This window comes from Falco rusticolus, chromosome 7 (assembly GCF_015220075.1).
Source record: "Falco rusticolus isolate bFalRus1 chromosome 7, bFalRus1.pri, whole genome shotgun sequence".
Lineage (NCBI taxonomy): Eukaryota > Metazoa > Chordata > Aves > Falconiformes > Falconidae > Falco > Falco rusticolus.
Window position 1 is genome coordinate 15,139,664 of NC_051193.1, and position 15,071 is coordinate 15,154,734.

General features: G+C 39.4%; 1 protein-coding gene across 4 annotated transcripts in view; it reads left to right on the forward strand.

The window, feature by feature from the left end:
- Positions 1-15,071, forward strand: part of FBN1 (fibrillin 1) — a 157,632-nt gene that overhangs the window by 54,990 nt on the left and 87,571 nt on the right. For all 4 annotated transcript variants that reach the window (XR_005105389.1, XM_037395159.1, XM_037395161.1 and 1 more), the window contains exons 7-10: positions 736-933; positions 4,239-4,364; positions 8,873-8,998; positions 12,859-13,017. Coding sequence is in view for 3 of the 4 variants with exons in the window: in XM_037395159.1 (XP_037251056.1) it covers positions 736-933; positions 4,239-4,364; positions 8,873-8,998; positions 12,859-13,017 (609 nt within the window). In the remaining variant the exon portion in view is untranslated. The remainder of the gene's footprint in view (positions 1-735; positions 934-4,238; positions 4,365-8,872; positions 8,999-12,858; positions 13,018-15,071) is intronic.

Below are 15,071 nucleotides of genomic sequence, written 5' to 3' on the forward strand. Positions count from 1 at the left end.
TACCACTGTTTGGTTTTTGCCCTTGCAGAATGGAACAAAATAAAGCCTACTAGTATTTTAGTAACATCTTAGTTCAGTTCTGTCTGTTGGCTAAATGGCCTGTCCTACCATAAACAAATCAAAGCAGATGTGTTCCACATGCCCTCCATTCAGCTGTAGGCAAAGCTTACCCACGTATCTGGTACAGCGTATGCCTGAATAACAGTGAAATCTGTCCTCAGAAAACTTCCTGCAGTCTGTATTCTCTTCCCTTGAGACTCATTTGAGAACACTTGTGGAAATAAACATATCCTAACATTTTTATCACTATTATTTTAATTAATGCGCTGAGTATTTAAAACAAACTGATGAAAAGACCCCCTAAAGGATATTGCTGGAGGTTTAACCAGGCAGCAAAGGGGGCCTGCAGAATCTGAAGTTTATCATACTCCTGGTAAAATAGTCAAAATGTATTTAGAATCATAGATTCTATTCTACAATTCTATCATCTTAAGTATATAATACTTACAGTAAAATAGTCACCACGTATTTCTAGACCTGCTTATTTTCAGTGGATTTGAATGGAAAGAAAACTTGAGAAAAAGCCTGTGCAGAACACTGCTAAATAAAACTGTTGAGCTGGTGGGCAATTTGTGTGTGGAAGACTTGCCTAAATGTGCTGCTGTTTTGCTTTATTATGAGTTTTGTTGTGTAATTCTGTTGTGATGCTGATTAGGTTTCCTGTCTTTGGCGCAGATTACAGGACTGGCCCTTGCTTCACTTTGGTAACCAACCAGATGTGCCAGGGACAGCTCAGTGGAATAGTGTGCACCAAAACCCTTTGCTGTGCAACAGTTGGGAGAGCATGGGGCCACCCCTGTGAAATGTGTCCTGCCCAGCCCCATCCCTGCCGCCGAGGCTTCATTCCAAACATTCGAACTGGTGCCTGTCAAGGTAAGTTAGCAGCAAAGCTTCCCCAAAAGCTGCTGAAATTGTTACTGGATTAAGCTTAATTGAGTTACACTGCTGTGAATAACCTGTCCTAAGCCATTCTCAGCTATATGTGTGAAGAATGGAAAAAAATTGTCAGATGCATTACTTCATGATTCAGTGAGTGCCTGGTGTTCAAGTGAGTACATTAGTAACTTAGGTCATGTGAGAGCAGCCAGCATCTTAATGAATTTCTCACTGCCAGCAGCCCTTTCCCTTGGTTCTGTAATGGTGTTTTTCTGAGTGTACCATTCGATCATTCCGTGGAAGAATTTATTCTGTTTCAGAAAGCACTCAAAACATGCAAAAATCAATCTGTGGCAATACTGTTCCATTTACTCGGTGTGGGATATTTTAGCTAAAATTTGTTGATTTTGGATTCATCTTGTGTGTCTTACCTCTTGAGCTACACTGCTTCGACCCGGAGAAAAGTGCCTGTCATGCCATTTGAAATGCCCTATTATATATTTTATACAATTTTGGAAATGCATTTGCATTTGTTTCAAATTGTAAAATCCACCCAGATGTTGCTTACTTCTTTCAGAGCATGCCTTACCGTAGAAAGTCCTTACACTGCTTTTGGCTTTTATTCTAATACTTCCAGCTGTATAAATTCTTTTATTGTCTGGATGTCTGGCAGGAAACAGGAGAAAGTTAACAGGGGCAGCTATGTATTAAACTAATGTGGATTATACATTCCCAGGACCATATCTTTGGGGCTAGTTTATTTCAATGTGTCTAACATTTTCTAATGAGTTACAATATTTTTGAAAATAGGGGAGATAAAGATTATAAATCTATAAGTAATTTTATTTAATCATGAAATTCCTATGAAGGACTGAAAGGCATTCCATTGCATTGAAAATGTAGATACCCTCTGTAACAGGCCAAGTCCTGGTTGGTGCCTGCAGACAGGCAGGATGAACTTTGAGATGGACGCATTTGTGTATGCCACATAATGTGCATGGGTTTTGACCTCAGCCATTCTGTTCCCCTTCTTGCTGTAAAGGTCAGAACTAAATTGTGCAGAAATCTGTGAATTGAGGTTCTGGACACTCCTGAAATCTTATGTGCATAAATATGTGGCCCACACCCCTGAACTCATGCCACACCTAGTTATATTCCTCTTGTTTGTGTCACGGAAAAGCTGCAGTGACCTCTCCAATGGGTTTGTGCAGTTCGGAATAAGGCTACTTCTGCTTGCTGCACATTTCTTAGCATGCAGCTACAATTATGCTAATCTGTATGCAGTGCCAACACAGTTTTGGCGCTGTATGTTTGACTTGTACTTTCCAGTTTTCCCTTCTCTTGTAATGTGTTCATAATTTTAACAGATCTTCTATGGAACCACATATTAGCTTTATTTTTCATGCAATTGTACTAAATCCAGTCCTTTTGAAATCAGATAACATCCATTCAGACTGAAGACATTTCAGGGATTTCACATCCATATTCAATCTAAATAAAGGAAAGCAGGTTAAATAAAATCCAGGTTCTCTGAAGAAAAAAAGGAACCATTGTTATTGCATGGAGAAGTTAGAAAAAGTAAAACGGAGGGAAGGGCATGTTTATTTTAAAAAGTAAATAGAATATCACTGCCCACACTTTGACTTCGTCTGTCTGGCGGAAAGTTAAAATTAATATCACAGCTGAGATTTTTAAAGAGACGAAAGGGGAAAATGAAAGCCAAAAGGTGGGATTTTGAAACAGACATTGTGACTCAGGAGCATGACTTCTATTTTTTAAACAGAATTTTTTTAAAGTCAGTGCAGTGCCATGAAGTCTGGCTGATCACTGTTACTAAAGCACAGCGTGTTGCTGCAGCTAGGGTCCCAGCAGCACTGGGGTTGTGAGGAGGGTGCTGAGGCTGTGCTAGTTCTCTGTGCCTCCCAGCACGGTGGTTAGCTCAGGCACAGCACTGCTCTGCCTCTGCTGCTGTGCCCCCCGACCCAGTTCAGCCAGCCAGGGGACCTTTACATAATGCTCTGCGATGTGGTACAGATATGCCCCTTGGCGTTCCTGAAACTTCCTACTCGTGGCTCCCAGGGAAATTGCCTCTTGGCCTTTTGTACAGACATAATACTTTGCTTTTCAGACTACAAGACACATTACAGCTGGCTCTCTGGGATTTATAAAGGCAGATTTGAAGGCATCATCTCCTTCAGCTTGTGTCCCTGCATTGAAACTGATCCTAGCGTGAAGCCCAAGAATTCAAGAAACTGGGTTTTACCAGCAGCAGCTGGTAGTCCTTGGGGAGATGGGGGAAGTGCAGGCATTTGGGTTGGAGAGGAGCAGTGCTCTGTTTGGTCCCGAAGGACAGGGAGCAGCAGACACAGGGCAGCCCCTGGGGACTGTGTTCCAGACCTCCACTGTCTCCTGTTGCAATGGCACTCCTCCTCCTTCAGTCTCTTTTCTCTAGCTGTTACTAAGCCATAGCAACACTTTTGCAGCTAAGTGACAACACACATGTTGTGCTAAAATAGCTGTGAGGCCAAAAACTGGGGCCTCTTGAAAACGTCTTGAGCTTCCCACCTAGCCTGTGATATCATCTTTGTTGTTTCATTTTCTTGTGTGAAAAAATTAAAAGCAAAGAGAGAGAAATAAAAGAGAAAAAAACCTTCCAAATTTATGAATGTCTAAGCAGATCATTAATAATTCCTCTGGAGACGTTAATTATGGCTATGAAAGTTCTTGAATCAAATCCTAACCGCAGCCTAAGGTCATGGGTGCTGATCTTACTGGAGTGACGAGTTAATGATTTCCATCAATAATGACTATGCGGTTCCCCATGCCGCTCTGTGAGGCCCCCTCCATGCACATTGCACGCTGCTCCTCCATGGCTCCTGCATCTCTGTGCTGGTGGGCTACATGCTGTAAGGAGTTGCCAAGATTTTCAAAGGGGCAAGTGATTTTGGGTGCTCAGCTTCAGATACTTTAAAGGGACCTGACTTTTGGCAGTGTGTGTTCTCTGCACACCATTCCCCAGATGTTTTGGAAAAACAAAGCAATAGCAGTTAGATGTTTAATGTCTGTAACAATAATAACCATGTGATTTCTTGCAGAAAATATTTAGAGTACTGTACTTAATCATACTTTACATAGAGTAATTACAAAATTAGTGTCTGTCCTCACAAGCAAGTATCATAATATTATGATGGGTGAAGAATGGATTTAGGCATATTTACTTTAATTTCTATGTAGACAAATTATTATGGCTGTTCTTGAGAAATGAATTAAAAGTGGGTGTTTTTTCCTTTTTTACATGATAGATGTGGATGAATGCCAAGCCATCCCTGGGATCTGTCAAGGGGGAAATTGCATTAATACTGTTGGATCTTTTGAGTGCAAATGCCCAGCTGGACACAAGTTTAATGAAGTGACACAAAAATGCGATGGTAAGAACTTTTAGAACTTTCTTCTGAAAGTAAAGCGGGGGAAAGTTTTCTTTTTGGGGCCAATTTTGTTTGTTTGGGGCCAACAAGTTTGTAACAAACTTTCCAGTCTCTTTTGCCTTTGAATATGCAAATAGCATTCTTCACAACAAATATGAGTAACAGTCCTTTCTCCTTCTAAACCAGAGCATCTTAAATATTGCCCCTGCAGCTTTTCCCAGCTTTTATTCACGTAACATTTTACAGGCTTAAAGGTACATCTGAAACAAATTAAACTTTAAAACTAAAAATACCTCTTAACCAAGAGGTTGCTTTAGAAATGCTTGAGGCACATGTATGTCTCTTTGTGGATCATTTAACTAATAAGTGTGTATGACTGGGAGGTTCAACACATTCCTACCTGCTCAGGTAAACTGTATTTAACATTAATGGGAGTTTGACACTGGTGAATGAAGACTGCAGGACTATGCTCTAAACTCATCCTAGCAGTTGCAGGTGTTAAAGAAGGACAAACATTTTATCTGCCCTTATTGGTCATCCTATTTTGGCATCTAGTAATTAATAAATTATCTAGCAGCAGATGCTGGATAATAGTGTGGAAATTTGCTGTGCATGATAATGGAATCTTGCTAATTTTTAATTGTGATTGGATAGTATTTTTTCTCTATATAATCAGGCATAGGCGTTCCTTTTGCTTTAAAAACATTTTGGATACATAAGGAACAGAGTACTAAAAGTGTCAGTTGCACAGTTTTGATTCATCTTCTTTACAATGAAGTCCAGATAATGTTTAAACTCTTACAACTGATTCTCCTTTCAGTCATTAGACAAAAACTAAATTAAATTGAGCAAGACAAGTTTCATAGGTGGTTAGTGATTTTGGAGTGCCAATTTTCAATCATAAAGGTGTGCAACTGTGAGAGTAAGGTGTGCATCCACCACCTTCTTGCATCAGGTGCCGTTAAAGGAAGCACTCAAAATTTTTTAGTAATTTTGGAAGTATTATGACTTTTTGAAAAGAAAAATCCCTGTTTCAAGCAAAACTATAAATTGAATTGCAGGTTAGAGAAAACAATTTCCGGAGAGTTTGTACACAGTATGGTTTTCATATTGACTGCTGATGGTTTTGGCAGGAAGTAACCCACATTTAGGGTAGAACCAACATTGCAAGTACTTCCTTCAGGGGGTGAAGTACCACGAACATGGTGAATAGGAAAGACTGAACATGTGCCTTGTTAACTATTAGCATGTGAAAAAAAGAGGACTGTAGGCTCGCATAGGCAGCGTTGTATAAACATTCCTATGGTATTTTTCGATTGTTGAATCATGTAAAAAAAATCCAAACAAAGAACAAAAAATCCCAAACAACCACCACCTTCAGAGCCTGCACTTAGTAATAGTTGAGGGACTGGACCCAAGAACCTGGGATAGCTTGGTTCATTCTCAAATCCTGCCACAAATTTCCTGCTTCATCTTGTGAAACCCCTTTGGAGTGATCACCTGGCTGCTAAGATAGAATTAAGTTTTCTTTCTTCAGTTCCATACCTGTAAATTTTTGAACCTCAGCAGACAGAAACTTACTTTCAGTACATCTTCATATTACATACCAAGCAGTTTTAGTTAAAGCTGTGTGGGTATTAATACGATTCAAAGAATTAGAAGTATCATCCGTATAGAACTGGCATGAAATAGGATAGTGATTCAACAGGTAAGAGCATAGTCACCTAAGAACAGAATATCCATTCTGCTTTTTTAAATTATCCTTTTACGTTGAAATCTCCAGTGTAAGACAAGGTACTTGCATTATAGTAATTAACTGTAATTAATACATAATTCACATCTGATCATGTGCTTGGTTTAACTTCCTATCCATCAAGTAGGACTTCTGGCAGCTGTAATGTGTCCGTGGTCGCTGATTTAGTAGAACTGGGAGCTACCTGCTGAATTACCAGTACTCGTTTTGTAGTGGGTCCCCATTGAAGTAAGATCATGATAGAAATCATCAGGTACAGTGAGACAACACAACAAGATGGGAAATGAGGTGTATTGGCCCAAGTTCACTTTGTTAGCATAGCTGATGGAAAACTGTATTTTAAATGTTACATTATTTCAGTGCTTCATATAACCATTCCTTTTCCATTAATGCTGAGGTAAATACTTTTTTTGTGGTGACTGGGGGGAGTAATTTTTCCTGGAGTGACATTTACTTCTGTGAGTACATCAAGTATACTTACCTTTATAAAACTCGCATACTTAACAATGACAATATTGCTTATATGAATGTCAACACTAATATAAATAGTGAAATACTGTTTGGGTTAGGCTCAACCCTAAAATAAAGAGTGATGATTTTGCTTTTAAAAAGGTCGGACTCTATATAAACAGTGGCAACACTGACTTTAAGATAAACATTGGTGAATGTGAGTCAGAAAATGCTTGAATCTGATCCATTTACGACTGCATTTTTCTCTGTTAATTAAGGGCTTTATTCAGACCAAAATTCAATTTCCACATTTTTTGTCACTGAGACTTTTGGGACTCCTGTGGAGTATAATCCTGGAGCAGAAGCCAGAAGTCTCTTAGCAGTGCTCCCAGGGCACTTGGACTTGAGGCTTTGGCAACACCCTTGAAGTAGCACTGAACAAAAAGTCACACCCCTCTCACACACCCAAGTGAGAAATGCGACCCACATCACGGACAGCTAGCAAGATGCTGGGGAAGAATATGTGTATAGGGGGCCCAAGGTCCTGCGCTGCTTAGGATGGGTTGATCTGCAAGGTCTTGTTATCTGTATGCCACCCCACTCCCCCTGCTCCTTTCCTGCAAAATCAAGGGGCCACAAAATTATTAGAGTATCCAGTGCTTTACCTAGAGGAAGAGGAATTGATAATTTTTGTATTACTGGATTTTAGTATTAGCGCCTCCACAGGAAAAGAGCAGAGATCCTCTCTACTTGCTAAAACACTCATTAACAGTCCTGTGGGACTTTGGGTGTTCCCCCATCTGTTGAGGCCAAATTCCAATTTAGGCGTTACATTTAAATTCCTCCAATCATTTTTAATGACTACAATATTATTCACTCCTTGCCTTGGTCTGTTGGGTGGTGTTGCAGTATTTCATCTCAGAAATTTTTGTGGTTGGTGAAATCATTATTACAGCCATGTGTCTATCTCTTTGTAGATCTCTGGAGGAGAGGTTGGACAGAATCCTGTGATGCCATTATTTCTGGCTGGATTCTCTTTGCTGGGAGAGCAGCTGGGTCATTGTAGATGGCTGTGACAGGCAGCTGTCAATGATCACGCTAGAGAATAACCTCCCTTTCTTCTCTGCTTTGCTGATTCTTCTTGTAGGTGCCATGGAGAAAAGCGAGCTGTTTTTAAGCTCAGCTGGACTCCAGGTTCCTAGAAGATGAGAGCAGTGCTAAGTAGATACAGCTGCATTGTTAAGACAGACACTGGAAACCAGGGGGAAAGTAACTACACTCACAGGCAGGCTACTGATGGTAATTAAGGAGCAACTGGGGCTGGCATAAATTATTATTCACATGCATAAACTCCTAGCTGTGGAAGAAACCCTGCAGGTTCCCTCTGTTCATATATGCAGCTATGGTCAGGTATAGGAGGGTATTAATTAGTGTTTTTTCTGCAGTCTTTGAAAGTTTTTCTGCATTGGATCTATGATTCTGTGATTTAGTACACAGATTGAGTATACAAACACAATATGGACTTCTAAATCACTGACAAAACCTAAGAAGAATTATTGACATTGCCCAACTTCTGCAGTAGATCTTTCAGTTATTGTCCAGAAATCTGTTGAAACTTCAGAACATTCGTTTAGCAAAGAAAGTCAGGAAAGGTAATTTTTGTTGCCTGCAGTTATCCTGCTTTGAGCTATAATTCTGTCAGGTTGCATTATTTAAACAGTGCTTAACTGTTCAGTGCTTTTGTATGGGGGATTTCCAGGAGAAACCCAAGGGCAGTGAGAAGGATGGGTAATTCAGTAGGTGGTGCGCTTCCCTTTGAGTCAGTATTGAACCATGGCCTCAGTATGGTGCCAGGGGATGTTGTGCTGCTGGAGATACTGTGAGATAGAACTGTTAAGCTCCTGATCACTATGGTCATTACAGGTCCCATGACAGTTTTTTTAATTTTAGTGTGCAGAATTCAAACTGGAGGGGTTATGGTTTACTTACAGTTAGTAAATCCCCTCTGCAGTTTAAGATTTTCATCCATCATTATTAAGCAGTAAAACTATGGGTTCTGGCAATTTACAGATGCAGTATTTTCTTAGGTTCTGTTTCACTTGTGTTTAACTAACAAAAGATCCTGGTTTAAAACTGCTGATTATGCCCCTAGTACATAGGTTGGGAGGGGTCTCAGACCACACTGAATTTGATCATTAATACAAACTATAAAATACCTGTTGTTGTGCCAGAACTGATACAGCTAACCTTCCCCTGCTTCAGCTAACCTTCCCCTGCTTCTGTTTTTTTTTTTTTTTTTACTCTGAAGATATCGATGAATGCAGCACCATTCCTGGAATCTGTGATGGAGGAGAGTGTTCAAACACAGTTAGCAGTTACTTCTGCAAGTGTCCTCCAGGGTTTTATACAGCTCCTGATGGCTTAAAGTGCATAGGTGAGTAGAATCTTGTAAGTAAGACAGTAAGTGTCATGAACATTCATGAATATCTAAAATGGGTAGCAGTGTACCAGAAACATATTTCAATTTGTGATCTTGAAATCCTTCTTTTATGTAGAAGTATATCATGTGCCTGTCTATATATGTATGCTGAAACAAATTTTCCATTTGTAGGATGTTTCCTCTTTCCCTCTTTGTTGTGACCTTCCCTTTCATTTTTCTTGCTACACCTTTTATGTTATGGCATATTTGTTGCCTTAAAGATAGGCAGAACTTGTTTAACACATCTCCTTGATCTTGCTCTCGTGTTTATGTTTGATTTAGTCCAGGTTAGATTCAGCATTTAGAAAAGCAAATATACTTGAGAAAGAAGGTAATCACCTCAAACAGATGTTTTTTTCCTTATTCCAGCTGTTATGACTGTAATGCAGATATGTTTCATTAAAGGAAGTGGTTTGATAAGCTGGGTGTGGGGCATTTGTATCTGCTTTCATGATGCTGATGATTTGGCAGTGGTGTTCGTTCAGGCTTTTACTGTGGCAGTGCAGAACCTGTCCTCCAAAGGCCAGACCAGGAACCAAAGGACTGTGTGAGTTAAACGGCTGCTGCTGCAGTGCCAAAGCCATGAGAGAGTAGTGTTAGCACTTAGATACAGCCTGCTCTGAAGCAGGTCAAGTATTCAATTAATTTTTTTTCCTAATTTTTGATGTAGTAATTTCTTTTTTCACTGCCAGTGCTGAATTTTGAGCAATTATTGTCATTTGGGAATCAGATGAAACGTTTCTTTCCTCAGTTTTGGCTTGCTTCTTTAAAGGCTCATACACAGGGCCAGCACTGTGGTTCGAGAGAGCGCTCAGTCTTTTAGTACCTTTGGTAGAAAATCATTTGGGAAAAAATAGGAAAAAAATAACCTCGCAGACAGAAGTACCAAATGATACTAACTTTCCCAAGAGATCTGGAAGTAGTTTGGGTTTTGTTTAATTTTGAATGGTGCCATACTATTTCTGCAGGTTGTGAGAAATGAACTGTATTTCTTCCATTTTGGTAGATTGGATCCGTACTGTACACTTAAAATGCCAGTGGAAGTTGCTTTTATTGCTTCAAATTAATAGCTTCTAAATGACTGTGGATCATTAAATCATTGATTGGTGCTTGTACTTAATGTTTATGAAAGAGATTCACCTTTCTGTAACAAAAAAATTCCAGAGATGCACAACTTCCATTTGCTTTTTACTTTTTATAGTCATTGCTTAGTCAGGACTGCCCAACATTTACACCCATGTTATATTCCTGCAGTTTTCCAGCCTTTTTACCCACTGTATTTGTAGGCTGAAATAGTTCAGCTAAAGAAATGGGTATTTAAATGATGACAAGCTGTGTTAAGTAATATGTCAGACTATGAGCTATCATTAAAATTTTGGCTTTGTGTCCAAGGCAAAACGTGCTACATGGGAAGCGCTATTAATTATCTGCAGATATTTTGGATTCATGTCTAATATGCAGACTGCATACTTGCCATATTAACAAGACCAGAGCCCAAATCTGTATTTGAGCTGGGCAAAACATGTAATCTTGATTTAATTACGACATGCCTGTCTTAAGTGAAAAGTGTTAGCTGAACGTGTCTATTCTGTTAAGAGATGAGGAAGTGCTTCTGAGACATGTGTCCCTTATGGGACTCAAACTGAGCAGCACTGGAGCCAAACATCCAAAGGAAGAACTGGGAGTTCCATTATTACAAGCCTTAAAAATTAGAATAGACAAAGCAAAGATGATATCTCCTAGAGCTGAAGAGCAGTAACAAGAGCAGGACATCTCAACTCAAGTACATGAAGAGTGCTATGAAAAAAGCTACTAGCCCATACTTGCAGCTGGCATAAGTTTCTTTGGTCAGTGATTTCTCAATGTTTTTTTTTTCCACCCCCCCTTTTTTCCTCCCTCTCTCTTTCTTTTCTCTCTGTTTTTTAGAGGCACATCTTTCTTGGAAATTATTTTAATGGTGATTTTTTACCTTTTCAAAATCCTATATTTTTTAGTGAAAAATACTCAAATACTGAAAACTGAACAGTAAAAAAGTTGTTTCTTGCTGTTCTCGTCTTACTTGTTTGTTTTACCATTTGGAACAGAAAATGGAAGAGAAAAACAAAAAAAAGAGTCAAATTTGATTAGGAGTATGGAAAGATTTAGCATTTTTCTCACAAACTTACTTTTTCTGAAAGCAGTGTGGCTTTTGGATAAGCTCTTACACCTGTAGGTAGACAAAGATGTTTGCTGTGTGTTTACCTTTTTATGGCACATTGTGTGCTTGGCCAGGTCCTATGTAGATCCTTTTTCTACTTTTGCCCGTTACTGCTTTTAAGTGTTTCAAAACTTGGTAATGACCAAAACTGAGAAGGATTAGTTACAGAGGGTGATGACAGGGTCTGTTAGAGGACTGACTGACTTACTTATCATCCACCCCACGACCACACCAAGCATCTGAGTAGCTCTTCAGGGATACTGGAGAACAGTTTCCTCTCCAGGGAACAGTTTGCATCAGAGCTTTACTTGTTTTTTTTTAAATTGTAGATTAAGGAGTGTATGTATTTGGCAGTTTAGTTGGGTACCAGGAGAAAATGGAGGACCAGTAATAGAACTGAATAGACATTTTTTCCCTCCGTTTCAGATTTCCATTATATAATAATATGAGTGAACTAACTGAAGTTTGGAAGCAAAGGCCAACTGACTCTTTTAGCTGTACTGCCAGTAATATCCATGTTCAGGGTTCCAGCTATTAAAAGGCAGAACCATCACAGACTCTCCTAACTTATCACTCTATATCAATTTCCTCAAAATAATAAGAAGCTTTTTTTTATATCCACTAGAATAGCTAGTAAACTCTGGAAAGCATCGTTACTTGACAGATGAATCCACCATGCCCTGGATAACTGAGATACTGTTTCTTTAGAGAATGGTGTCTGCTGTTGTAAGGTTATATCTGCAACTTTTTCCTCTATATTTTGACAGCAAATGGTTGTATATTTTAGAAACAAACTTACTCTGGTTCATTGTACAGCATCAAATCACACCACAGCTTATATTGCATTTGACATGATGTGACATGTGAAACAATTGCTCAGAGTTTCAGATTGTATCATAAGTGGGGTTTTTTATTTATTTTTTTTTTCTCCCATCTATATTTTCTCTCCCTTCTCTAAGCTGAGGGATCTCTGTGCAGTGTTGTTAGAGCTGAGTGGACGAAATCTGGGTACAGGGCGTTCTGTGTACAGCATGTGCTTACCCTTTTCAGACAGGAAGCCAGCACATCTCCATAAACAATGTGATGGCACCAGTTAAAGCTATGTTGCTCTTTCTTGCCTGCAAGCCTATATCTTGTCAGATCACTACATACTTCAGCTGGGGAAGCCATGACTGATGAAAAATAAATTAAGGCTTTGAAAGCTGCAGTGTTGCGAGTTTACTGCTGTACATTGGTGGCTTTCAAATGAAAGCTTAAACAGAATTGATTTGGTACTCTCTTTAATAGAGATGACACTGCAATTTTTCATTGGGGGCACAGAAGCATGTTTTATTATATGTGGAGTACATGTTCTGTTCTATTTTTGCCTCCATTAATTCATTGCTGTTCTGTATTTCACTTCAGCTTTCTTGCAGAAGGTGTTACACCTGAATCCAAAGCAGACCAAATATTATCTAGATGTTCCTGGTTTTCTGCCTTTTGTTTTCTGATTGTTGTAATGTTGCAAGTGCTATGCCATTGATAATGTAATCAGCCAAGAAAAAGGTGCTTTCCCTTCTGTGAAAGTCACATTCCTCACTGGACTGATGATTACATATCCGTTTCTTTCTGTTGGTAGATGTGCGTCCTGGATACTGCTTCTCTTCTCTGACCAACGGGCGCTGCGGCAATCAGCTCCCCCAGCCTTTGTCCAAAATGCAGTGTTGCTGTGACAGCGGCCGATGCTGGTCTTCTGGTGCAGCCACTGCTCCTGAAATGTGCCCGATCAGATCCACTGGTATGAATCAAATTGTATTCATAATTATGAGCAATGTTGAACACTGAATTAGGCAGTGATTTTCTTTTATCAGTAATGTTTTCATTAAAGAACTACACGGGATGGTTGAGGCTGGAGGACACCTTGGGAGATCATTTAGTCCGGTGCCCCTGCTCAAAGCAGAGCCTCCTATGGCAGGTTGCTCAGGACCCCCAGGAGGCTAGAACAAGCAGACATAAACAAGGGGTTTTATCCGTTGCTAATTAGTGTTGTAGCCTGGTTATTCCAACCTTATCTGATACAGGTTTCATTTTCAACATCCTCTTCTAGCTTAAGTTGCTGCCTCCAGAGCCTTCTAATAGATCCCTATTCTCCCTGCATTTTCATTCTCATTGGAAAATTGAGGTTTCCTTCCTCTTATATCTAACTTTCTGAGGTGCCATTTATTTCCTGGTTTGACACAGAACACGATTTCTGTCTGCTACCAAAATGTGCTGTACTTTATCGCCTCCCTGTGTATTGAGATCCCCAGATAATGTGAGATTTGAATTTAGAGAAGATGGTGAACAGATTGTGAAACTAAGTGTGAGGGAGTGGAGGAAAGATGTTTTGGAGATGGTTTAGGACTGGAAACCTAATGAAATGCTTTAGAGAAGAAGAATGCAAGAAACTTAAGGACTGATGAGAGCAGCTCAAGGGAGGTGCAGAGTTTAGGGAGGAATGGGGGTCATAACACTACAGCAGTGTAACTCCAAAGAAATTGTCAGAGGTCATGTATGGGAGTGTTTATTATTCTTGTTTTTAATCCTTTGAGTGAAACTGCGTAATACTGGAGCAGAGATCTATGATCAGAACTCTTGGAAGACTCTTCCTGGTTCTGTCAGTGTCTCATTAATAATATTTAAACATGTTAAATGTCCAAGACTGGCTAGAATAATGCTAACAAAATAGTGTAATCTGTTGATGCTCATATGAAATAGGAACACAAGGAGAAAACTTTCAGTCTTAACACAGTGTCTGCTTTCTTTACATACTTTCTAATTATTCATATCTAACTGGTGAATAAATTGGGTGGAAAAGTGAAGTAATTTGGCCAAGGCTGCAGACTGAGACGTGGTGGTGAAGGAGCTAGAACCCAAGACTTCCTGACTCATAAATCCATGCAAAGTCTTCCAGATCATGGTTACATGCCATTTTTTTTTAGTTTTATTCCCCTCCCCCCCCCCCGACTTGGGATATAAATTGAGATGATAAATTACTCTTTTGAAAAGTGCTTTGAAATTTTTTGAAAGCCCTTACTTCTACGTAAGGTATTGCTGTCATTATTTAATCAGCTTCAGTTATTCCTTAATGTATCCTGAGAAAGCAAGATGAGGAATTTAGAGCTGTCAGTGGCCCAAAGTCTCTCTAACTCTGAAATGGAAATTTACTGCAATATAAAGTGAAGCACTAGCTGCATAATGTAACCAAGTGGTTGCATTTTCAATGTGGGCAACAGACCCAGATGTTACTATAAAATAGGCTGTTTATTGCTGGAAATTATACATGGAGATTAAAGTTGCAATAAAAAAGGCTTGCACTGTATTTCTTTGCATAACATGGCAATAATTGTTTATGTGGAATGACAGGGTTTACCATTGACACTATAAATAGTTTAAAAGTGGTATCTTAGGCATCCAGCCATGTGTGTGTGTTCAGTTCTCACCTCAGCAGTCCCTTTGTGTGTGCTAATTCCATTCAACCAATGGGCAGCCCCAAGGCCATGGCTTTGCAGGGAAGGGCCAAGGCTCCTGGTGGATTGACTTTGGATAATGGGGTATTAGAGTGAAATCTAGATCAATCTAGAGTAAAAAAAGAAATACAGTATTGTTTCTTTCACAAAGATTGATCAGTGGGTTGTAGAGAATGTGTGATTAGAGAATTGACTATTAAAACCACCGTCATTAGCATACATTTGCATATTGGAATTTGTGTGTGTATATGCACAGACACTATTCTGAATGTCTCTGTTTTATTACAGGTAGACCACTGATTGAGAGTAGATTCAGTTTACATATGAACAGGCAAAATAGAAA